At 50.9% G+C, this 25,208-nt stretch overlaps 1 protein-coding gene across 6 annotated transcripts in view; it reads right to left on the bottom strand.

The window, feature by feature from the left end:
- Positions 1-25,208, bottom strand: part of BCAS3 (BCAS3 microtubule associated cell migration factor) — a 576,922-nt gene that overhangs the window by 11,885 nt on the left and 539,829 nt on the right. For 4 of the 6 annotated variants that reach the window (XM_065910783.1, XM_065910782.1, XM_065910785.1 and 1 more), the window contains one exon: positions 11,595-11,762. In XM_065910783.1, coding sequence (XP_065766855.1) covers positions 11,595-11,762 — 168 coding nt within the window. Of the gene's footprint in view, positions 1-861; positions 928-11,594; positions 11,763-25,208 lie in introns of all 6 variants that reach the window. The other 2 variants (XM_065910780.1, XM_065910781.1) reach the window with 1 other exon arrangement.

The raw sequence follows: 25,208 nt of genomic DNA, 5'->3' as shown, positions 1-25,208 counted from the left end.
TGAGTCTCGATTAATCGCCGCAGTGCCGCCCGTGGCAGAGGAGAAGGTGGGCAGACGCTGGGTTAGCCTTTGTGCTCTGTGCAGACTGCCTGCTGGTGCCGGGGCTCTATTCATTATTCAATTCAGCTCGCTCAGACGAGCTTTTCCATTTGCTCCTCCAGGAGGAATAACAAATCTAGAAATGCAATTCCACTTTGCTGTATTAAGATATTGATTTGCCTGTCGAGTGGAAGTGCATTTGTTCTGTCAGCCCCCCCCTCCTGTGGGCAGGAAGGGGTTAACCAAATGTTTATCACAAGGCTGGCTTCAGAGTTGAAAGTAATGTGATCAGTAATGAATTTTGTGTTACATTAGGTTGTATAAATGGACAGACAAGCGCAGACAACAAGTGGCCAGGAGTCGGGGCTAATCTAATGATGTAAAAATAGAGACAGCACCAATTATACCAGGGGCCAGCTCCAGGCTCCTGCAGGGACTGCAAATGAATAGGTACAAATCAAATTACTCACTAATAGACGCAGTACAAGAGGGGCAGTCAATGGTAAATGCATTAGAGCCTAGTGACCTCTCTGCTCTGCACTGCAGAATCCGAAAATTTGACTTCCATCTTAAAAGGGGGGGGCGGGGAGTGAGGTTCTCAAAGAAACTCTTGTTGGGGGAACAAGGGCGACTACTCCCCACCCCAAACCAGGCCATGGCCAGAAGGTACTCCCCGTCTGAGTCGACCTCCTGCCCTCGCTCCGATGCCTCCCAAAGTCTGAGCACCAGGGGGTGTGGGGGGTGGGGGTGACCTTGGGGGGGGGGACAAAAAAGACCAGGGGATGAAGCCCTGCACGTAGGCAAAGACAGGAAGTTACATACCAACACACTTCACAGCCATGTGTCTCTCAGGGGTGGTGGTTTTTACTGCTACGTCAAGGGCTGTGTCTGTATCGAAAATAAAATATTTCTTTAAAGAGGATTGCAACACAGACCCTGCAGGGAGCAGCCGGTGCCAAGATCAAGGGGAGGAGAGATCAGAATCTGGTTTGATCACTGGGAGCTGTGCGGGATGCTTGTGGTCTGTTCTGAGGCTGGGCGCGTGCAGGGTTTCATCTATTTCCCACCAGCCCAAACTGGTCTGTCCTCGCCCCTCTGCTCCTCCTCCCAGTCCTGCCTGGGGATGGAAGCAGGGAAGCCTGTGGAGGTCCTGCCAGCACGTGGGCAGCCCCTCGGGTTTTCTTCCTTCTCTCAGGCTCTATGAATGGAGAGACCAGGCCTGAAGTTCCTACCTGCTGGGCAGGGTGAGGGGGCTGCTTAGAGAAGCCGTCCGACATGCCCCGATGCATGAACCGTATGCTTACGTCCAGCTCCCAGTGGCTTGGGGAGGCATCAAGTATGAAACCCAAGACCCTCCAAGCTGTTGTCCAAGGACCTGGCCCACGCCCGCATGGAGGCGGGGGCCCTGGTAGGCCTGACCCACCCACTCCCAGCTCTAACCCAGCCCGAAGGCCAGCACCCATCACACATATCAAAGTGGGGCGTGCACACTGATCCTGGCCAACTGGAGATGAAGGGGACAGGCCAGGAAGACGAGGCCCGGCCCCCAGCCGGGGCGGGTACAGGCACCAAATGGAAAAAAATCATCCTGAACAAATGAAGCAACAGGATGTCAATTCTCTGCAAACTCAATTAAGCACATGGAGGGGTGGGATTGCAAGCTATCGGGCTACACTAAATAACACATGTGTGAGGGAGTTGGGAGAGGTCTGGCAAGCCTGGGGGATTCTGCCAACAGATCTTAGAATGCCTTCTGGAGTGGGCCTGAAGGTGTCTAGCCACGGGGTTGGGGGGTGCAGGGGTGGGCTTCAGAGAGAAGTGAGCCGGAAACAGTCACCCAATGTCAGAGGGTGGACAGCTGACTCTGGTGTGGGTGCTTGGAAACGCCTCCTTCTGTTAAACCCAGTCTGATGGGCATGGCTTGGCCTTCTCGGTACAGGCCTCTCCTTTGCTTTAAGAGCTCAGGCTCTGGTTTCCTAAGGGGTCAGAGGGCCATTTCCAACGTTCATTGTCTGTGTGTGTCTGTCTTTGCTCCGTCATCAGCTATCCCACCTCGGGGGTGGTCCAAACACCTCAGACCATCTTCTGAGGCATAAGGGCAGAGGTAGGGGCCGAAGGGAAAGATGGGTATTTAACCATCCATGACTGTGTTCAACTTTGTTCAGATCTTACACCTCGCAGAAAGGTCAACGGTTAAAGGTGAATTCTCTGGCAGAGGAGGAGGAACAGAGAGAAATCCTCCCTTTTGTTAACCATTTACCCATGTTCATGTCTTCAGAGAAGGGCCCTTATCTGGGGGGTCCAGTGGCTCTTCTCCACCCTTTGCCCAAACCTGTCCATTTCCCACAGGAATCTCTGCTTTCCTGTTGAGGCAACGCCTGGAAAGGGGACTCTGCAGATTCACCAGTGAGGTCACGGAGGCACTTCCTCCTTGTAGATAGGAATCGGTGTGCCCTGGTGAAAGAATTCAGAGTCGACTTTGGGCAACTGAGAAGTGAGCCGAGATGTTTCTCAGCCCAAAACTTCCGTATTATAGCTCTGCTTTGCCTGGGGCTTTCAACAGCCTTAGAGGAGAAGAGAGGGGTGTGGGGTGCGGCGGGGGGCAGAGGGAAGGGGGGGCAGGAGAAACTACCCACCTAGAACGGGCCAGGAACCAACAAGTGTGTCTTTTAAACACAATCCCTTTTCCCATTGCTCTGACTGGCTTTCATTGACCTCTCAGGAGCCACAAAAACCCATCCAGTCATTCAGCAAACATTAACTGGAGTTCAGCTTGGCTCTGCTCCCAGTGCTGGATGCTGGGCAGGGAAAAGCCTGCTGGTTAGAGGTAACAAAGATGAACTGGATTCAGTCCAAGGATCCGGAACTGGGCTAAGACACACCGGACGGGCAGTCTAGCTGAGGGAGGGGCTGGAAGGACCACCGGAGCTGCGCCTTACCCCAGTGGGTTGAAGAAGGGAATACTCCGCTGCTCACTAACGTTAGAGGCTACATGCGTGGCCTGTCCTGGGCCGAGCGTCCAGTGCACACGCAATGCAGACATTCAGAGAGAGGGGGAATTAGAGCCTGGTCTAAAGGCGGGCTGGGTAGGGGCGAGGGCAGCAGGCCCCTGGACAAGTCAGCAGGGCTCGTGCTGGGGATGATGGGCGAGGGTGTCGGCATGAAATATGAAGGTGGGGTGACTGTGGAGGGGGTGTGGGGGAGCAGGCTGAGAAGGTGCGGGAGACTGAAAGGGACTCTGAAATACGACGGCAGGAGCCAAGGCGGTCAGCTGTGGGCCCAGGAGGGCTGACAGAGAGAGCGGGCCCTGACATGAGGGTGCCTTCCTTCTCTGGGGTTCCCCTCTCGGGAGTAATGGGCAGTAATGACTTAGGTGACCGGATATTAAGAACCAGAAATTCTTTCTGGACATCTCCTTTTAATCCCACAGCTCTGAGTTATGATTTCCCATCAAAGCTTTCATTTTCTCCTCCTCTGTCCGTCGTAATAAGGGACATCTGCCGAGTCATGGTGTGATAGGACATTTGCACGGGTGGCAGGGAGCCTGAGGCGTCGGAGCCGTTTGGGAGGTGGCAGCCTTGAGGACAAGAGACAGGAGGAAATGAGGCGACCGAAGCGCTCAGTAGGGGAATGGCGGCGGCCAGGACGTGAAGGAACTGGAGGCCAACGGTGATTACACTTCATGGCTTCCCTCTCCCAGGCCTTAGAGAGGAGGAAAGTGAGGGAGGGGGAGCTTCCTCTCTCTCTCTGAGGGCAGGAACTGTGCCCAGGGGCATCTCGGAGAGCCCGCCTACAAGGGGAGCCTCAGAGAGATGGCAGGGTCTCCAGAGGAGGCAGTGGAGGGGGGCCCTGAAAGCATTTGTAAAGACACCGAAGGAGGGAAAATCTAGGGCCCAACTAGGTAAAGCACAGAAGGACCCACGGGACTGGCCAAGTTGCTTGGATGACGTGCTTGCTGGAGAGTAGGGATGTTTAATAGCTAAGAGAGGCCTTTGCAGGTGGCTCAGTGGTAAACAGTCTGCCTGCCAGCGCAGAAGACATGGGCTTGATCCCTGATCCGGGAAGATCCCAAGTGCCGTGGAGCAACTAAGCCCCTGCGCCACGACTGAGACCACGCACCCCAGAGCCCGCGCTCTGCAACAAGAGAAGCTGCTGCTGTGGGAAGCCTGCGCCCCGCAACCAGAGAGTCATCCCCGCTCGCCCCAACTAGAGAAAAGCCCGCACGGCAACAAAGACCCAGCACAGCCAAGAACAATAAATAAATAAAAAATTTTAAAGCTAAGAGAATTCAGCCCCCGAGCCTGCAATTACAGTCATGTGGTCACCTGGCACCTGAGATGGGAGGGATATTATGGCTCCTGCTGCCTTAGCAGGAAAACGTCCCCGAGCCTCAGCAGTGGGGCAGGCAGGAGTTCCAGGTCCATTGGAGGGGCTAATCCTAGAGGAAGGATGCAGGGTCCAGCGAGCTGGGTTATGTGTTTTGGGGTGCCTAGCTGGTCAACTCCAGTACCAATAACTAACATTGGTTGAGAGCTGAATTTCTACAGTCCTGAAATGAAAGCTATGAGCATGCACACACACACACATGCTTTGAGTCATCTTTTGCAAAACATAGGTTGTCAGTGGATATTTATTAATTCACTTATTGAACCCTTCCTGTGATCATTTAAAAACTTCATACTGCTCAAAATGTGCTTCCACGTTAAGAAGGAAAAAAGGAAATTTTCAAAGTACCTTTATGCCTTTTCAAAGAGTAAAGGTAAAGATTTCTGACAGAAATCTTTGGAAGACCTTTAGTTGAAAATAATCTCATAGACTTTTTGGCTGAGTAATTAATATACATTCAGGAAAACTCAGAGGATTTAGCAGAATAAACTAGAGCATTGGTTTCCAAACTAGATTACAATTCATCAATGTGTTGTAAAATCAATTTAGTGGGTCCAGACTGCATTAAAAAGAATGAAATAAAATAATGCTAGAGTGCTTTGCCCATACTACTGTTTTCTGAAAGTTTTATTTGAGTAAGAAATATTTGAGAGAAAGTATATTTGAGTAAGGAAGTAAGTTATTTCTGATGGAAGGTAAGAGGTAAAGATTGAGCCCCTAGTGTGATCCCCAAGCGTAACTGCTTCTGGACTAGAATAGAGTCAGTTAAAGAGATACTGGAAACAGTTCCCTGTGCTATGCAGTAGGTCCTTGTTTGTTATTTTATATATAGTAGTGTATATATGTTAATCCCAAACTATAATCAGTATTTTGGAATAACCTATATGGGGAAAGAATCTGAAAAAAAAACATATATGTATGTATAACAGAATCACTTTGCTGTAACTGGAAACTAACAATATTGTAATCAATTATATTTCAATTTAAAAAATATTTTATAAAGAAAGAAAGAGATGCTAAACAGAAAAAGTTGCAGCCTCTTTCCTACCCTGAGTGCTGTGATCAAAAAGGAGAATCAAACAGTGTTCCCAGGACTGTAGGAAGCCACAGTCATGGGGAAGAGATGCTCCCTCTTGACCGTGACTGCTGACTTAGTGAACTCCTAAGAGTCAACAGCAGCCAGGGGAGGCAGCCTGCAACAGACACGTGTCAGAAATACTTCAAGCAGCTGATCAGGACCCGTGAATTAGGCCTAAGGGCTTTTGCTATTGGATGTGGGAGAAAGCCAAAAAAAAGAAAAAAAAAGACAAGGTTTAACTAAATAGTGACTGAGTTAAAGTCTAAAGTGACAATGAAATTAATATGTATCCAGGTGTTTATGAAAACTTTTTTGTATTGTTTTATCTTTATGGTTGTTGTTTAGTCGCTAAGTTGTGTCTGACTCTTCAAGACCCCCATGGACTATAGCCCACCAGGCTCCTCTATCCAAGGGATTTCCCAGGCGAGAATACTGGAGTGGGTTGCCGTACCCTCCTCCAGGGGAATCTTCCTGACCCAGAGATCGAACTTGCATCTCTTATGTCTCCTGTGTTGGCAGGCGGATTCTTTATGGCTGAGCCACCAGGGAAGCCCAGGTTATGTCTGCCCTCAGACACGAAACGACTGGAATAAGTAAATGTTTTGCTTATGGAAAAAAAAAAAATCCTATTTTTCTAGAAAAGGCAATATTGAAAGGAATGTCTGCTAAGCAGGAATTAGTCAAGTTATTTTGAGGGGGAGTGACGGAGAAAGGAGGGGGCCGCGGGAGACGGCATTCCAGGCCGAAGGAGAAGTATGTGCAGAGGCCCCGCAGGCAGAGAGAGCACGTGTGCTCAGGGACCCTCCGGGGAGTTCAGCGGGGCCGGGGCTCGCCCAGAGCAGGGACAGGAGCCTGGAGAGAGGGCAGTGGCTGGTCACGAAGGACTTTGTGCACAGCAGGCTGTGAATCCAGGAGAAGGACAAAAATAAGGGCAGAGGAGTAATGGGCAGGGGCCTGGAGAGATGGGCTTGGAGATCAGGAGAGAAAGTCAACCTGGAGATGCTTTGGAAATCATCGGTTTATGGATAGTAACTGAGGCCACGGAAGCAGAGGAGATGGCCCTGGATGGAGGGAGGGAGGGGAGAAAGGATCGAGATAGGGCCTTGAGATATGGATTTAAGGGTGACAGAGGAAGAAAACTCAAGGAAAGGATGGAGAAGTAGCTGGAGGCAGAAGAAAACCAGAGGCGTGAGGTGAGGCAGGAACCACAGGGAGATCACTCCAACATCACCGGGTCTGGCTCCCCAGGCCAACACTGGGGCAACATGGATATTCAGGGGTGACTCTGGGGAGGATGGGTGTTGTGGTTGGGTAGGCTGGGGGCAGGGACTGCCCCTCCTCTGGACAGGAGGAAAGGGGAAGGTTTTTAGGGTCTGGGTGCAGGAGGCCAAGGGATTTCTCAAATGCTGACCATTCTCTTCTGAGCGGGAGAGACAAGCTGGTGGGGTAAGAGATTTGAGGGGAATAGGAAATCTGAAATAGTGTCCATGAAGAAGGAAAGAGACCGATTTCAAGATGGTGGATGGATGGAGCACAATTTCAATACTGAATAAAGAGCAGACTAATTCATACTTAATAGACAGCAATAACATGGAACAAATAATAAAATACAAACTCTCAGAGGACCAGAGACCTGGAGAATCTCTAAGGGAATGAAAGCAGGCTGGAAGCCACGGCAGTAAAGCCAGACACTGTTCTAGGCACTGCTGTCTCCGGTGAAAGATGAGCGCAAACTGAGAATCAGAAAAAAATGCAGAAAGACTGCCTGGGCTCACTGGGGAGTAGAGAGCGTACACTGGCAGAGGGGCGCAGACCCATCCGAACAGTTCATGACTCTTCTTCAGCCACCGAAGTGTGCAAGCAGAGTTGGCTTGACCTAAATTTTGCTTTGCTGAATGGGGACAGTGGAAAGGTAACAGGTGCGAGAGATGTGATGATGTTAGACAGAAAGCAACTCAGTCAGTTATTTTCGAGCTGGACTTGCCAATCCCACATGTGATCTAATTATTCATAGACTACTTGGTCAGCAGCCATCCTGGAGGACAGAGCCAACACCTGCCTCATAGTCAACCATGTTTTAAAACAGATCTTCTCTGACTCTTATATGCATGGTGAAAGTGAAAGTGTTAGTCGCTCAGTCGTGTCTGACTCTTTGTGACTTCACGGACTGTAGCCCGTCAGGCTCCTCTGTCCATGAAATTCTCCAGGCAAGAATACCTGAGTGGGTTGCCATTTCCTTCTCCAGGGGGGGGTCTTTCCCAAGCGGGGAACAAACCCGGGTCTCCGCATTCCAGGCAGACTTCACTGTCTGAGCCGCCAAGGAAGCCCCATGCACAGAGCTCTCGTCCAAGTGCAAGTGCTGACTCAGCAGGGTTCGGTGGGGCCCGAGATTCTGCATTTCTAATCAGCTTCTGGACACAGATGTTGCTGCTGGTTCATACCGTTCTTGGAAGAGTAAGGTTTTGAAAGGTTTTGCTTTACTTTGGGGGAGACCTGTTTTGTACTATGGTGCAGCTTACCAGTGGAATGCTGGAGCTGGCTGACTGTTACACTTTCAGGAATTCTGCTAGATGACTGACATCATGTTGACAGCCTGAAACTGGCTGTAATGGGAGCTTCTGTGCTATGGAAATGCCCAAATGCTATAAATCAGGACTTTCCTGCTTCTCTTTGCAGAGCTGGCTGTTAAACACTTACTAGCACTGCTGCTGCTGCTGCTAAGTCGCTTCAGTCATGTCTGACTCCGTGTGACCCCATAGACGGCAGCCCACCAAGCTCTCCTGTCCCTGGGATTCTCCAGGCAAGAACACTGGAGTGGGTTGCCATTTCCTTCTCCAGTGCATGAAAGTGAAAAGTGAAAGTGAAGCCGCTCAGTCGTGCCGACTCTTAGCGACCCCATGGACTGCAGTCTACCAGGCTACTCTGTCCATGGGATTTTCCAGGCAAGAGTACTGGAGTGGGTTGCCACTGCCCTCTCTAACTTACTAGCACATCACTGGCTAAATCTGTATAAGACTGAAACATGGATACAGTGGGTTTTGGCATCAGGGGTCATGAAAGCATGCGCCATTCGCACCTTGCTAAAGAGGCCACCTGTCCCAGATGTTCACTAAACAAAGAACCTGCGGGAGGCATGACAGGAACTGGTCGTCTCTGCCACCTCGGAGTAACCAGAGGTAGATGCCTGGGTCACCCTGTCCTCCACCCAGAGAAGCAGGCTGTGCAAGGGGAGATGGGGACTGGTAGGCTCCTTTGAGCGAAGGGTGACTTGCAGGAAATTCTCAACCACATCGCACTGGGCTTCCCTGGCTGTCCCCGGGCGGCAGGCTGACTCTGCTGTGGGTGTGTCAGCCTGCCCTTTCTAGGACCCACGGCTGCCCTGCTAGGCTGATACTTTATCTGGAGTTGTGAAATGTGAAGACTGAATCTCAACAAAGGCAGAGGGGAACAGGTTAACCTTCCACGATATCTGCTTTACTTAGTGACCTTTAAAATCAAGGCAGAGATGGGACTTCCCTGGCGGTCCAGTGGTTAAGACTTCGCCTTCTAATGCAGGGGGTGAGGGGTTCGATCCCTGGTCAGGGAGCTGGGATCCTACATATCTCAAGGCCAAAATACCAAAACACAGAAGAGAAGCAGTGTTATAACAAGTTCAATAAGGACTTAAAATGGTCCACGTCAAAAATAAAAGATTTGAAAAAATAAAAAACCAATGCAGAGTTTTATATATATATATGTGTGTTTTATACATATATATGTGTGTGTGTGTGCGTGTGTATGTGTATACACACACACATGCACACACACATGTGTAAGTAAACCAAATGAATCCCATTTGGTGACAGCTTGGGGAGGAAAATGAAATCCCTCAGCTCTCAAAGGGCGTCTCCTATTTTCTGACCTGTGGGTCAGGCAGTTTTAATTTCCTCTCTCCCTCTCTCTCTGTTTTAATTTCATGAACCCGCTTAAGGCCACAAAGACTCCTGAACCCTCAGCTGTCCGGCAGATGAACCGCTGCCAGCTTCTCTCAGGTTACTGATGCTCTGTGCCAGGCTGAAGCTCCCCAGCCCGGCCTGAGCGCGCCTTCCCGTCTGACTGCTGGGTGATACGGCCGGGCTCTCCAGGGCTTCCGGGGAAGGCAGCCGGAAGGCGGGCCGACCCTGAGCTGCTCTGGCCCTGGAAGAGTGGCTCCTGGACGTGTGTCCGCTGCCACTGGCCCTGCTGGTGTGAGCGGGGCTGGATGGGGCCCCAGGGGTGCAGGGGAAAGCTGGGCCGCGAGCAAGGTTCATGAAGGGAAAAGTTTTTCTTCCTGTCGGCCAGCTTCTGAGCAAAATGGGGTTAGTAAGTGTTAGTCCCTCAGTTGTGTCCAACTGTGATTCCATGGACAGTAGCCCTCCAGGCTCCTCTGTTCATGGAATTCTCCAGGCAAGGATACTGGAGTGGGTAGCGATTCCCTCCTCCAGGGGATCTTCCCGACCCAGGGATCAAACCCGGGTCTCCTGCATTGCAGGCGGATTCTTTACCATCTCAGCCACCAGGGAAGCCAAATGGGGTTCAAGTCCCCTGATCATGGCTCTGCTCCTCACCTCCGGGTCCAGGTGGGAGAACAATGGTGTGATGACCTGCCGTTCACAAGTCAGAGGGCTTACAAGGAGGGCTGAGAGGTGGTGTGCCTGTGTGTGTGGGAGTCAAGGGGGTAGAACATGGCTGGTTGCAGCTTCCAAGGCCTGCATCTTCCTTTTCAGGGAAGAAGGAGGCATGGAGCAGGGGGAGGGAGGGGTTGGTCCTCAGAGACGGCGGTCTCCCGGGGCTGGATAAGGCACCTCTCCATCTCTAGCCAACTCCTTCTCTTGCATCTGTTCTGTTCGCTTGCCAATTATCACATGAGCGCTATGCGCAGGCATGAAGCTAGTGCTGTGGAGATAGAGTTGAGGACAATATGTCTCTATCCTCTTAGGACAGAAACAGAGGAACTGAATGGGATGGGAAAGAAGAGAGGGAAAACTTAACCACTAAACCCAAAGATCTAAAAGACCTAGAGGTTCCCCAGGGAATCGGGACTGCGTGATAACGTCAGGCATTCTGAGTTCTGCCAAAAATGCTTTGACTTTTAGTCTTGCTGGTCCTGCTTCCTGCTCCAGGCGTGTCTGTTTCTCCTCCCTTGGGATCCTCTCTCCAAGGAGGCACGTGGAGTGGGGATGGAGCGGTTCATGGTAAAGGACAACAGGCTGGAGAGGACTCAGGCAGGCAAGAGCGGGAAGACCTGCAGCCAGGATCTGAGGATCTGCGCTCCATCCCCTGGTGACCTCAGAACACCGAGAAGATGCCTGTTGGGTGGTCCTCCTTGGACATAAATGTTGAGCTAGAGCCGTCACTAACCACACAGATGTCTAGGAGGAGCTTTAGAAAAAAGGAGAGGCAGTCTGTGTTGTAATTCTGTAGAGATGGAAGGGTTGTGGCCTTTCCTCAGTGCATACATGTGTGTGTGTGTTTGTGCTTAGAGCTGCCTGCCAGGGGCAGGGCTCACCCAATCATCTAAGGACGCAAGAAACTGCCTGAGCCCTCAATTGCCGGACTCAGTGGCAGACAACAGTGCCAAGGCCAAAGGCAGCATAAGAAAAAGCTGTCTGGCGCGGGTGGGGGCGGGGGGTGGTGGTCACACCAACCTTGCCTGCTTCATCCTTGTCCCCTCGGGGCTCGCAGGGCCCACTGACACTCGCCAATCTATAAAGCCTACAGCAGGACAGAGGAAGGTGCAACCTTAGCATTCGTCACCCAGCGGCTGCTGAAACCTTAGGGGCGCAAGACGGTCCCTTCCCCTGGAGAAGGCTGCCCTTCAGGGCACCGCCTATACAACACAGTGGTGGAACCACAGCAAGTCTGTAGGCATCAGTCCATGGAGCAGGGGTTAGTTCCATGGGAACTCCCCTCTGCACCATCCAAGCTTCCAGAATGGATGGCAACCACAGTGTTAACTAGAGAAACACGGGGGGTTAAGACAAACACACGCACCCTCTCCCAGCAGAGAAGCTCCACACCCACAGGCGCCGCTCACGACCAAGTCAGGCCAGGAGTGCGAGGCCACCTTTACCTGCTCCGGGTCCCACCACGTCCCGGCTCGGGGATTCAGCCATGGCGTCGGCCAGCCGCTCCCGCAGGCCCTCCTCGCTGTGCTCCATGGAGGCCATGTGCCGCAGCCCAAAGCCCTCTGGCCAGCTCCCGCACACCTCCAGCAGGGTCACGCTCCGGTCGAAGGTACCTGCAGCACACGGGGACATCCGACCTGAGTCATCTTGCCGAGGGCAGGCTGTTCTTGGCGCTGGCCCACCGCCACCTCCCCGCCCCCGCCCGGGGCCTGTTTCAGCCCTTCCCGAGGACAGAGAAGGGAACACCAAGAAACACGGATGCTCAGGGCAGAGCAAGACAGCTCATGCCACCAGCTCAGGGCATGGAGACCTCCACGGTGTGGGGCTAGTAGTTTTTGAACTGTTTTCTTTTTCTTTTTTTCCTTACTGAGTGGCTTTTAAGACCTTTATTCCCTGACCAGGGATTGAACCTGGGCCCTCAGCAGTGAAAACATAAACAGTCCTAACCAAAAAGAGTACTAACCACTGAACTGCCAGGGAATGCCCTGAACTGTTTTCTGAGGACCTGCAGGGTTCCTCTGAAGTCTTCAGGGAATACTTCAGGCTGGAGGTCAAGGGCAGTGAACTCCTTGCCCAGGTTCAAGCAAAACTCCCCTACTTGACTCTGGTAATGCAACAGGGCTTCCCCTAAAGTTTCATTTTTAAAATGGCTTACCTAGTCCACATTAAAAGAAAAAAAATGCTTTCAAAGCCACTATAGCCTCTAACCTATACCAAACGTCCTCGTTTTACAACTGAAGCTCAGAAAAGTTACGTCCCAAGATTCAACAGCAGGTTTGTGGGCTGGTTTGGTTCAAGGACTTGGATGGCCTGACAGCTCAGTCTACACCTCATTCTCCTCCACTGCACAGAGTTCCCCAGGACATGAGCATCACGGGGCACCATTTGGGGTGACAGCAGCAGGAGGGCTGGGTGACAGCATCTTCTACAAAGATCTTTCCTCCATCGGAAGCTGCACCCCAGTTCCAAAGAGTACACAGTGCTCTGCTGAACACCAAGCTTAGACTTTACGTGCAAGATCACTTCAAAGGCTACCTTTAAATGATTTGACTTTATTATACAGCAAATCTTCTGTGAAAGCTTATTTCAGTCACTCTCTCTTAGAAGGAGATTATAGTCATGCTCTGTTACTTCAAGCACATACTCTCTCCCCAGTGATTAGGTAACTGAATCCACCACATTTATTGGTCTTGGTTCCTGCCAGCACCAGGAAGATGGGGAAAAAATGCAAATGCCAATGTTTCCCAAAGTTAAAAGTACACCAACACACACTCTTTTTATCGGGCCTTGCTTCTCCTCTTTGATCAGCCGTCAGAAACTATCTTCCCTCGGCAGTCTGGACTGGGTAGCGTCAGCGCACACTCTCTGCCAATGACAGGTGGTAATAGAGAGGGTGCGAGCCCCAGCCCCGGCAGGCGGCCCTGCCTCTGATAACGGCCCAAGCATCAAGGTGATAACCATTCGTAAACACTCCGACAGCCGGTGACTCCATACATCAGCAAAGAGGGCCAGATAATCCTGGGCTCTCCTGACCAGACAAAGGCCCTTGGCCAGTCCGCTGGGATTTCTATGTGTGGCTGGGGTCACTGCTGGCTCCTGAATGTCATCAGCCAAGTTTGGCTTTGATTTATCTCTTGCCTAATTGGAGGGTGGATTCCTAGTGCCGGAGGAATGGGCAGCGTCTATAAATGCATCTCCCCAGGAAGGGGCCCACCTGGGGCGGGGGTTGACGGGGATCAGTTTGCTAGGTGGGACCCTGGAACCGGGACCTGCCCCGTACTCCGTCCTCTCCCCATCGGGCAGGGTCAGGTGATGGGCCTGGGGAGCCAGGCTCTAGGCGGTGGGGCCGGAGTGCTCGGAGTGTCAGCCCTCCAGAGGCCTGGGCTGTGCTCGTCTTGCCCCGGAGCCCACATTCAGTGTCAGCGTCAACCACGACTCAAAGGTGCCCAGTCCCCAAGGACACACAAGGACTGATGACACCCAGCGGACTGGCAAGTCCACCATCCACCCACTAGGTTGGGAGAGGCAGGCCCCTGCTTGTTGCTTTTCCATTTCTGAAGTGGAGCTAATAACACTTTGCCCTGTGTCAAAGGAGGGGAGAGATTAAGCGAGGTTCCTGCCAGCTCTCCTCCAGCACTGCCCCACTCTTAGTTGACAAGATCAAGAGCTACAGCACCAGTGTTCCTCTGAAGGGTCTGCCTGGGATGTCTATGCCTAGTAATTTACAGAAGAGGAGATTAACAAGAATACACGGGCACACTCCTCTTCCCTTTGCACTCAGGGCCGAGGTGGCAGCTGCTGCTTCTTCTTTTTAATGGACAGAGATGTCCCAGAGCCTGGGAAAGGAAAGAGAACCACTGTTCCTTTTCTCATTTGTAAGAGCACGGTGCCTGCCTTGAGAAAGGTGCTCCGTTAAGGTTTGTATGGAATGTGTTCGGAAGTCACGCCAGGTAAGCTGAGAGCAGGACCAGGAGGAGTATCAGAAGCCAAATGAAGAAGACAACAAGACAATGCGGCATCTGTCCTGGAGAACTGTTCTAGGGAGTAATCACCCCTGTCTTTCTTAACTTGTTCTGGGAACTCCTGTCACCTTCAACCATGACCTTTTCAACATGCGTCCCATTCCCAACCTGCCCAAGTTTCTTGGAGTATCATGATCAAAGCTATAACAAACCTAGACAGTGTATTAAAAAGCAGAGACATCACTTTGCTGACAAAGGTCCAACTAGTCAAAGCTATGGTTTTCCCAGTAGTCATGTACAGATGTGAGAGTTGGACCATAAAGAAGGCTGAGCGCCAAAGAATTGATTCCTTCAAACTGTGGTGCTGGAGAAGATTCTTAAGAATCCCTTGGACAGCAAGGAGATAAAACCAGTCAATCCTAAAGGAAATCGACCCTGAATATTCATTGGAAGGACTGATGCTGAAGCTGAAGCTCCAATACTTTGGGCACTTGTTGGGAAGAGCCAACTCACTGGAAAAGACCCTGATACTGGGACAGATTGAAGGCAGGAGGAGAAGGGGATGAGGATGAGATGGTTGGATGGCATCACCGACTCAATGGACATGAGTTTGAGCAAACACCAGGAGATGGTGAAGGTCAGGGAGGCCTGACGTGCTGCTGTCCACGGGGTTGCGAAGAATCAGACACGACTGAGCGACTAAACAACAAACAAATCATGATTATGCTGAGGAGCCATTCTGTCTGCTGGATGGCACACAGGAGGAAAGAAAAGTTGATAGGAGATCCAATCTGCTCTTAGCAAGGGTGCTGTGAGGAAGCAGGGGGTGGGAGGCTGGGGATACAAAAGGGAAGTGAAGTGTTAGTCACTCAGTCGTGTCTGACTCTTTGCAACTCCATGGACTGTGGCCCGCCAGGTTCCTCTGTTCAAGGAATTTTTCAGGCAAGAACACTGGAGTGGGTAGCCATTTCCTTCTCCAGAGGATCTTCCCAACCCAGGTCTCCCACAGTGCAGGCAGATTCTTTACCAGCTGAGCCACCAGGGAAGCCCCTTCCCAAGCAAGTGCTCAGCAAAGGAGCGGCTGATCATTTCTACTGTCCTGAGAGGCCGCAGCGGGGATGTACTCAGTGGTCCTGCTTGGAGGGTGAGGAGGAGTCCCAGCAGAGGCTCAGCAGTGCCCTTTCCTGCCCATCCTTCCACCCCTCCAGTGCAGATGAGGGCGGCAAAGGAGCTCACGAGGTTTCCTCGTCCCGGAGCGAGAGAAGGGCTGCAGGTGTGTGCAAGCGTCAGCAGGCGCCGGGGTGAGAGGCCAAGCCCTGGGGAGAGTGAGGTCACCTCTGGGCTCTTAGGCAACTGCATATCTTGTCAGTGTGGTCGACGCTGCCATCATTCATCTGGCCAGCCCACAGACACTCCATCAGATGGGCTGGCCCTTTGAGCCCCATTATGGGGGGAAGGGTCAGTTTCAAGGGGGAGAAGACACTTAGAGCAGGCTGCTGGCAAAGCACAAAATACATGTACTTAGCAACTCAGATCTTCAGCTGAAGCAACCCCCTGCTATTTACCAAGCCTTCTCACGTTGATTATTTTCGTGAACTCACACATTCATCAAATACAGATTCGTGTCCACTGTGATATGAGTCAAGCACTGTGCTGAGGGGTGGGGATACAAAGTGAGCCCCCCCCCCCCCAAAAAAAGGCCTAAAAAGCTTGGGGAGGCAGCCGTGATCACCATTTCACAGATCTGCATTTTACTGAGACTGGCAGCGGTGAGACAACTGAATGTCACCGGTCCTGAGTGTGACAGTCTTCCCTGATACTTCCTGGGAGCCCCTTCCTTCAGGCCCACCTCCCACCCTACTTTTCCCAGAATATATTTCCTAAGATTCAGTTTAAGTCCCATTGGCGCAAGGAAATGTTGCTATAATGATAATCGAAGTTATCAGGAGCGCTCTTCCACGAAGTTTGATTGTCTACAAATTTCTTTACCTGTTGGGGTGAAGCTGGTGAAAGCAATAAACTTACCACCCCCCAAATGTGCATGTTGGTAAACATGAAATGATACAGGCCATTTTGGGGCACTGATGGATGCCTCTGAAGCTCATCCTCAGATTCCCAGGTTAATGAGGCTGGTTTCATGGCATCCGTCCCATGCTGGCTGACATGAGTCACACGATCTGCTCTTCAACCTAGTTTAGAAGCCGCTTGAGGGCATGGATTCCTCCAGAAGCCACAAGTCTGTAATAAGCACTGGACTTTGTGTATTGCGCTTGCTCAGAACATATTTATTGACTGATTACAACCATCTGAGAAATTTGACTGTCGCTCCGGAGTCAATATACCCTTTGGGCATATTGTCCCAGAGATTATACCTTTAGGGCCAGCATGGGGAGGGGAAGAGATGGCGGTGGGCAGAAAAAGAAGCTAAAATTAGAGGAAGGAAAAAGCTAAGTAAGTGAGCAGAAGAAAATGCTGCAATATCACTTCCTACTGCCTTCTCTGCACTTATTTTAGAGCCGAGATTCTGGGAACTGGAAGAACCAAAACAATCTGCCTTGGATGACAACAGAGAGTCGGGCTTGTACAGGTGAGTTTCCTGAATCCTTCATCCCAACTGGGCATCTGTGTTTCCCCAGAGGAGAAATAGGTCAGGTTCTTGGGTTTCACAAGCCCATTAAAGGCCTGCCAATGACAGCTGGTGAGCCAGCAAGGTCTGGGGAGGCTGGGGGCACACGTGCTCTGTCTTTTGTGCACCACTGTCAAGGGGCAGGGAAGACCAGCGGGTGAGGCAGCATGGGGGAGCTGGGATGTCCTCAGAGCTGATAGTGTCTAATCACACCCTCACTGTTTAGGAGTGTTCAGCCTCCTCTTTGAACTTTCATGAGAGCCTGCTGATCTGATTTCCAGCCACCGAGGAGGCCTGGTACCAAAAGTAAAACTTGTCATTAAACAATGCTCTTCAAGGCACAAGCCCTCGGGATGAGAGCGCCTGATGATCATGACATCCATGATAACTCAGAGATGATCCCAGGTATGAGGAGACCAGCCCCTGGAGAGTCTCCCCGCCTGCTCTCCAAACTAGCTCACCAAACTGAGCTCCAGACTGGTGCTTTCTCTACGCGACAGGTGTTTTCACGTAAGCACGGGGTGTAGATATTAGCTTTCTGGTTACTAGGTGTGGCTGCGGGCACGTTTCACTATGTCAGCATGCGCTATGCCATGGCTGACAGTCATGGGGAAGGGAGGCTGAGGGCAGAGGAGGACCCCACCTGTCCCTCTCAATCCTTCAGGTCACTTCCCAAGATAGCTGTAACCCACATCCACCGACGGAGTACAGAGCAATCCTGAAGGACTCAGATTATCGAATGTTCACCAAACTTGTGGCCAGGTACCACCTCTGTTCCATAGTCATCCATTTGGCTGTGAGGTTCAGATTTGGGAGTTAAGTCATTTTTAAAGGCTCTACTTCTCCAGTTCAGAAGTGAACTTAGGAAGAGAAGGGAAAGGTACCAACCAAGCACAAAAACACCTAGGCTGATGCTGTAAGCCAGGGGATGCGTCCAGATGAGAAGATGGCACGTCTGTCCTCACGGGCCCTTGGGGCCACGAGCAGGAAGGGACTATTCACTGTTCATCAGAAGTCTGCGAATAGATGGCTGTGAGGGGCCAACATGTCAAAGGCACCTGAGCCAGGGAACAGGAGTTCAACAGTAATGGAGACACCAAGAATTTCTTTGTAATGTAAAATAGAAGAGTTAAAAGCAATGATACAATGATACAAATGAACTTATTTACAAAACAGAAATAGACACACAGACTTAGAGAAGGAACTTATGGTTGCCAGGGGGTAAGGATGGTGGGAAGGGATAATTAGGAAGTTTGGGATGGACATGTACACACTGCTATATTTGAAATGGATAGCCAACAAGGTCCTATTATATAGCATAGGGAACTCTGCTCAATGCTATGTGGCGGTCTGGATGGGAGGGGAGTTTGGGGGAGAATGGACACATGTATATGTATGGCTGAGTCCCTTTGCTGTCCATCTGAAACTATCGCAACATCGTTAATCTGCTATACTCCAATATAAGATAAAAAGTTTTAAAATAAACAGATAAGTTAGTGAATAGGGGGAAAAAAAAGTCATTTTGACAACTACTTGCCCAACTGCAATGTTTGATCACAACTCATACTTTAAAAGCTTATAATATAGATGACAAATCCAGACATCCAGGCTGTAACTGGAATTCTCCCATTAGCTTTTCTGCTTTCTCTAGGCCTTAGTTTCCCCACTTACCACATGGAGAATAAACGAGTGACTCTCATTTAAGGGGTCTGCTAATATCTTCAAAGTAATCCATAGTAACACACTAACAGAGTAATGATAAAATGATGTTTGAGGTTCCTAGGGTATCCAAGGGCACCAAATTTCATTTTCTGTGAAAAAGTGAAAGTGAAAGTCGCTCAGTTGTGTCTGACTCTGCGACCCCATGGACTATACAGTCCATGGAATTCTCCGGGCCAGAATACTGGAGTGGGTAACCTTTCCCTTCTCCAGGGGATCTTCCCAACCTACGGATCGAACTCAGGTCTCGTGCATTGCAGGTGGATTCTTTACCAGCTGAGCCACAAGGGAAGCCCAAGAATACTGAGTGGGTAGCCTATCCCTTCTCCAGGGGATCTTCCCCGCCCAGGAATTGAACTGGGGTCTCCTGCATTGCAGGTGGATTCTTTACCAGCTGAGCTACCAAGGAAGCCCTCATTTTCTGTGAACCAGTTCCACTAATCAAACAACCACCCCTGTAAAGAAGTCTTGTCTGGAAGAAGCAAGGAAGGATTCTCCCACCAAACTTTGGGAGCACAATGCTGCCAACACCTTGATTTTGAACTTCTGGCCTCAGAAATATGAAAGAATAAATTTCTGTTGTTTAAACTCACCAAATTTGTAGTAATTTATTACAGCAGACTTAGGCAAATAATACATCCATAAAACAGGGAAATGAATATCTGCCTTCCAGGGCTGTCATGAGCATCTGACCTACACGAAAGGCCTTCCCTGGTGGTCCAGAGGTTAGAGTCCGCCTGCCAACGCAGGGGACACGGGTTTGATCCTTGGTCCTGGTTGATCCCGCATGCCAAGAAGCAGCTAAGCCCGTGCGTCACTACTGAGCCTGTGCTCTAGAGCCTGAAAGCTGCAACAGGAGAACCACTGCGATGGGAAACCTGTATACGGCCACGAGAGTAGCCCCCACTCACCGCTATGAGAGAAAGCTTGAGTGCAGCAACGAAGGCCCAGTGTGGCCAGAAATAAATAAATATAGACAGTGCAGGAGAGTGCTTCGTGTAAGCACAGGGCCATCGGGCCCCTCCAACATAGCAGACAAGCCGGGGGCTGTGTGAGCACCTCTCCTTAAGGACAGTGGGATCTGTGAAAGGCTTAGAAAGTGAGCGGGGGCACTTACAGGCCAGAAGACAAGCAGCTTGAGGAAGGCACTGGGCGGGGAGGGGAAAACAGTCATACCAGCTCCTAGTCTGGTCAATGCCATCGTGAAACCTAAGTGCATCTGTGTCATTATGTAGCCAGAGCCGGTGATGGGGAGTCACAGCATCCACACGGGTGTGTGTCCCCGCTTCTCTGGGGATGCCTGCAGGCGGCACAGGGGAGCAGGACAGGTGGCCTCGGCTTCGAGGTCAGGTCCTTCACATCCTCTGATCTCATCTGAGGGTGGGGATAGGATGCTCGTCACCCTAAATTCCTTAATGAATAAACAGGACTGTAGTCAACATGGGCAAGGATGAAATGAGACAGACTGCTGCTAAAGGGAATACTGGGCTTCCCTGGAGGCTCGGTGGTGAAGAATCTGCCTGCCAATGCAGGAGACACGGTTTGATCTCTGGGTCAGGATGATCATGTGGAGAAGGAAATGGCAACCCGCTCCAGTATTCTTGCCTGGAAAGCCCTCATGGAAAGCCCATGAGCAGAGATGGGCTACAGCCCATAGGGTCGCAAAGAGTCAGATATGACTTACTGACTAAACAGCAACAACAAAATGGGAATATTATAGATATAAACTATCCAAACGGCAATGTGGCAATATGTATGAAGAGCCTTTTAAAAACATGCCCAACTGCTGACCTGGGGATGCCATTTCCAGAAACCTAACCCAAGTAAATAAGATGCCAACAACCTTCATGCATACAGATGCTCCTGCCACTTTAAAAACAGGCTATTTGTTAGTAAACTATGCTTCATTGTGGCAGAAGGATACTAGGTAGTCTTGGAAAATGATGTTTATAATCATAGAAGTTCTATAACAGATGATGTTAAATGATTTGAGATCAATAGATACACCCTACTAGATATAAAACAGATAAACAACAAGACCTACTGTATAGCACAGGGAACTCTATTCAATATCTTATAGAAACCTACAACAGAAAAGAATCTGAAAAACAGTATACAACACACATATCTGATTCACCTTGCTGTCCGCCGGAAACACTGTAAACCAACTTTAATTCATTGTTCTTACAAGAGTAACTAACACAGGGACTTCGCTGGTGGTCCAGGGGTTAAGAATCCACCTAGCAATGCAGGGGACATGTGTTCGATCCCTGGTCAGGAAGCTAAGATCTCACATCCCACAGGGCAGCTAAGCCCGAGTGCCACATCTACTGAAGCCTGCGTGCTCTTGAGTCTTAACTCTGCAACAGGAGAAGACCCAGAGCTGTGACGAGAGAAAGCCCATGCGCTGCAACAGACACCCAGCGCAGCCTGAAAACAAATAATATATTTAAAAGAGTAAAACAGAACCGTATAGTAAGTGCTACCAAACAATGTAAAGAAATCATAAAAAAAAAAAACTCTACATGATTCATGACAAAATGTTATTAACCGCGGTTGCCTCTGGGCATCTGGGTTATATGGGACTCTTCTGTTACTTTACACCTTTTCTATGTGCTTCTTATAATTTCCATCATCAGCATAAAACAAGCCCACAGATGCTGGGAAAAAACTGCAAAAACAATGCCCGTGGCAGGAGGACTCATGCCGGGACCTGGATGCGGAGCCTGAGGAACGCACAGACGGGAAGCCCACAGGCTGGCTCCCGCGCCCTGGGCGTGACTCCCGGGGCGACTGGGCCCGCCGCCCACACCTGGCTTCTCTCCTGGGGGCCTGGCTGGCTGCACGCGATGTTGACCCATCCTGTGTACCTCCAGCATGTTTCTTATTAACTCGTATCAGGAATGTGCACCAACCTGCGTGTGACAAATGGCAAACAACTCCACCTCTGTACAAACTTCATATGTCAGATCAGAGGGCCGGGGGGCACCCTGGAAGGAGTCGATTTTCACATCAAGCTCCTTCACCTGTCACTTTCATTCTCACCCTGCCCTGCCCCCCGAAACTCCCACTATCCTTTGGATGAACAGGACGCAGCTTCCTAGGAGACACCCTTTCGCGTCTGCCAAGGAAGGTTCGAGCCCCTCATATATCAAGAGGTCACGGAGCAGGGCCCTGCCTTCTGTCTGGGAGAAGGGTTCAGTCATCTCAGGAAGGAGAACTTCCACTGGCTTCACACTCGGACCAGACCCGGGGGTGCCTCCAACAGGACAGTTTTCCGAGTCAGCCTGACACTGGCACTTCCCAGACAGGATATCAGAGACCCTCTCCTCCTTTGCTTTAAGAGAGGCACAGTCAAGATTCGTCCCCTTCCAGGAGGGAAGAGAAGAATCATTTTACAGCTCGACAGCAATGAAAATATTCCCTCGGGATGCTTGGGCCACTTCTGAGGGTGGAGAGAAAGCTCACACACAGCCTAGTGTCATCAGACTCCTAAGGCAAGGCTCAGAACACAATGCAGGACCAACAGTATCCTTGGAAACCTAACAACTTCTGGAATGGAAAAACTTCACGTCACTGTCTCTCTCAAGACAAGTAAGCACACAGGCTACGTTTTCTACAATAGTCCTGACTCTATCTAATTAGTTTGGTGATCGGGTATCAGGAAACGGAAGCGAATAAATATTTGTTGAGTGTCTATTTTGTGCTGGGATCAGCCACTTCACGTGGATGAGACACTGCTCCAATGAGTCTAAGAGGCTGATGCTAATATTCCCATTTTACAGATCAAGAAACTGAGGCAGAGGGAAGTAACTTTTTGCCCAAGGTGACAACATCAAAGGTACAGTCAGGATTCTGATTCTTCCTCCAATGTCTGTACTTTCCTCATGAAAATCCAGGCTGAATGTTGATTTTGAAAATGTGGCTGCAGGAACAAGAAGGGTATTTTCAGTGGAGTCTGTCTTCCTAGTCCAGAATTTTAAAGTGGTTCTTGAAATTGAGCTGTAGTGGGGGTGGGGGTAACAACCCCACTAAAATGCTGTGTTTGTCTTAAAAGAGATTACAGTGCTCCACAAAGAAGCCGAATTTGAGGCTCTCAGCTGAGGAGAACATTGAAGTCGGAACCTGGGGCTAAGACGTCCTCTATTTTTATTAATTAAAGATGATGTTTCAAAATCATCAGATTTATCATGACTGGATTTCATACAAATGCACAGGCAAGCATGGCTTGTCCTTTGGGTTATTTTTGCTCCTCCCTGAGGATCTGTATTTCCTCACACGAGACTTCTCTGCGTCCTGGGCTGGGACTAAGCTCAGGTGAATGGAGGTGAATAGAGGCCCAGCTTTGCAGGCCTGGGTCCTGCTAACCTCAGGGCTTGTCAAAGGCCAGAGAGGGATGGGTGTGCACAGTGGGTCCTACTGTCATTTGCTCTTGGAAGAAGTGGTAAAGAATTTGCCTGCCAGTGCAGGAGGCATAAGAGACATGGTTTCGATCCCTGGGTCAGGAAGATCCCCTGGAGGAGGGCATGGCAACCCACTCCAGTATTCTTGCCTGGAGAATTCCATGGAAAGAGGAGCCTGGCGGGCTTCAGTCCATGGGAAAAATCGCAGAGTCAGACATGACTGAAGCGACTTAGCACATATGCATGACCCAGCGGCAGAGGCTGAGGGGAGAGGACGGGAGCCGTCCACCCCCACCCTGTGCTGCAGGAGGCTCCTGAATGAGCCTGTGGGTCCCAGAGCTGACTGGTTCAACATCCTGGCCATTTTTTGCTTTGTTATTCTGGTAGTCATCGAACTCTGTAGCCTTGAAAATGGTACCCCCAGCTCAGGCGACAGGCATTTCCATTAGGAATTTGTGGTCAGCTTCTACCAATCTTTGCCACCAAGACCCATCAGCCCTCACTCCACAGGGTAAATCTGAACCAGATTTTCTGCTGCAGGCGTCTTGGGATGAAGCTCTGGGCCTGGCCTGCCATTCTGATGTGGACTCAGTTATATTACATGACAGGATCTCTACTTGCCAGGTCCTTGCAATGAAGCTGTTCAGCAGACTTGGCTTCAGGGCCTTAGAGGAGCAAGATGAGAAAAGCACTCTTTGGACAACACAGGATACCCACCGGAGCTGGGGTGGCCGGGGACGCCTTCCATCTGAGGTGGAGACGGGTGGTGGACAACCCAGAGAGGGGAAGGGGTTGAGGGGGTGTATGTTTGAGCACAGAAATGAAAGCAGGGATGTTTCTCAAGTGGGGGCCATGAGTCAACTCCACAGGAGTTGGAAGTCTCCCATGAAGAATGAAACCTCAGGCAATTTCACAGAATTATTGCATATTTTCACAATTATTTCACTTTGACTCTGAGATCATTCTACAGTGGTACCGTAGACAGGACAGACACTGTTGCCTCCATTTTACAGAGGAGGATACTGTGGGTCAGGGTGGCTCGAGGACTTGCCTCAGTCACCTTGGTCTCTTGCTCACAGTGGGGCTATGGAGCTATCTGTTCCGGTCGTCCATGAACAGACTGGGACATGTCAGAAATATCACTGTGGCTGCCTGCGGTGGGAACAGCAGTGGGATCGAAGTGGGGGCGGTGAGCCACCCTGCCGGAAGCTTGGCTCGGGCTTTGCTGGGGTCCCCTGTCCTTGACTTCTGGCCTCATTTCCTGGCCTGGTGGCCCATGGGGGAGGAGGTGGAACTCCACCTGGTATCTCTTGAATTTATCACAGAAGGGTGTGTTCAGGGCTTGTTCTGCAACTAAATCAGTGGGGTGCCCGGGAACTGTCATTTCCTGTCTTGACATGTCCCAGGATTTGTTCAGCCCTGGCTGGTGACCATGACTAGCAGCCCAGGCCTGGAGACCAAGGAGGATGGAGGGAGAAGTCGGGCGGCTGCCGGAACACACAGCGGGGAGCAATGAGGCAGAGAAATCTGCACGATGACGATAATCCCTTACATTCACACCGCCTTGCCCTTTACAAGGTGCTTTCACAGGCCCTTCCCCACCCCATCACACAACACCCCCAGGCAGGAAGGCAAGGCAACTGTTACTAGTCCACATTTCACAGCTGAGGGAACAGTGCAGGGAGCTGAGTGGGTGGCAGAGAGGAGACTGGGGAACCACTGCCCTCCACACCTTCCATTCTCGGAGCGTGGGCCCGACCAGGGGCAGCAGGACGCCCATCAGGAAGGGAGGCTCTCAAGCCCCACCCAGAGAGGAATTAACCAGTCGCTGGCCCTGTCTCCCCGCCATTCCTAGAGCCTAGCTGGGTCGAGCTACTCATTTCGAGACAAAGACCTGGAGGCCCAGGGAGGGGATGGGTCCCGGGCCCTGAGAGGAGCAGGAGCAGACAAAGCCTTGGTCGTGCAAGTCCGTCCTGGGTCCCTCGCATCCAGCGGATGCCCGAGGGCCGTCTCCCTCGCCTTTCCGCCCCCCCGCCCCGCCCTACGCTTCTACCCTGAGACCACCCTCAGCAGCGGGTCCCTTGGCCTCACCCCTTGGTTCCAGTCTTGTGTTAAGTGTTGACACAAGCTCTGAGGCCCAGGGTTAACCCTCTATTAAAGCAACAGAGAGGGTTGTAGCTTGTGTTAAGTCTAGGAGCCAAGTGGGAATGTGTGCCTGTGTGCGCGTGTGTGTGTTGGCAGGTAGGATCGATGCTTGGATTGTCTCTGTCCATCCCCCTTGGGCCTTCCTGCCTCTAGGAGAAGGCTGGGGAACTCTTGTTTGCCTGTGAAGGAGGCTCTGCTCACGCT

The sequence above is a fragment of the Muntiacus reevesi genome, chromosome 18 (assembly GCF_963930625.1).
Source record: "Muntiacus reevesi chromosome 18, mMunRee1.1, whole genome shotgun sequence".
NCBI classification, from domain to species: Eukaryota; Metazoa; Chordata; class Mammalia; order Artiodactyla; family Cervidae; genus Muntiacus; species Muntiacus reevesi.
Note: the sequence above shows the minus strand (reverse complement) of the source record. Positions and strands in the feature narration are given on the sequence as shown.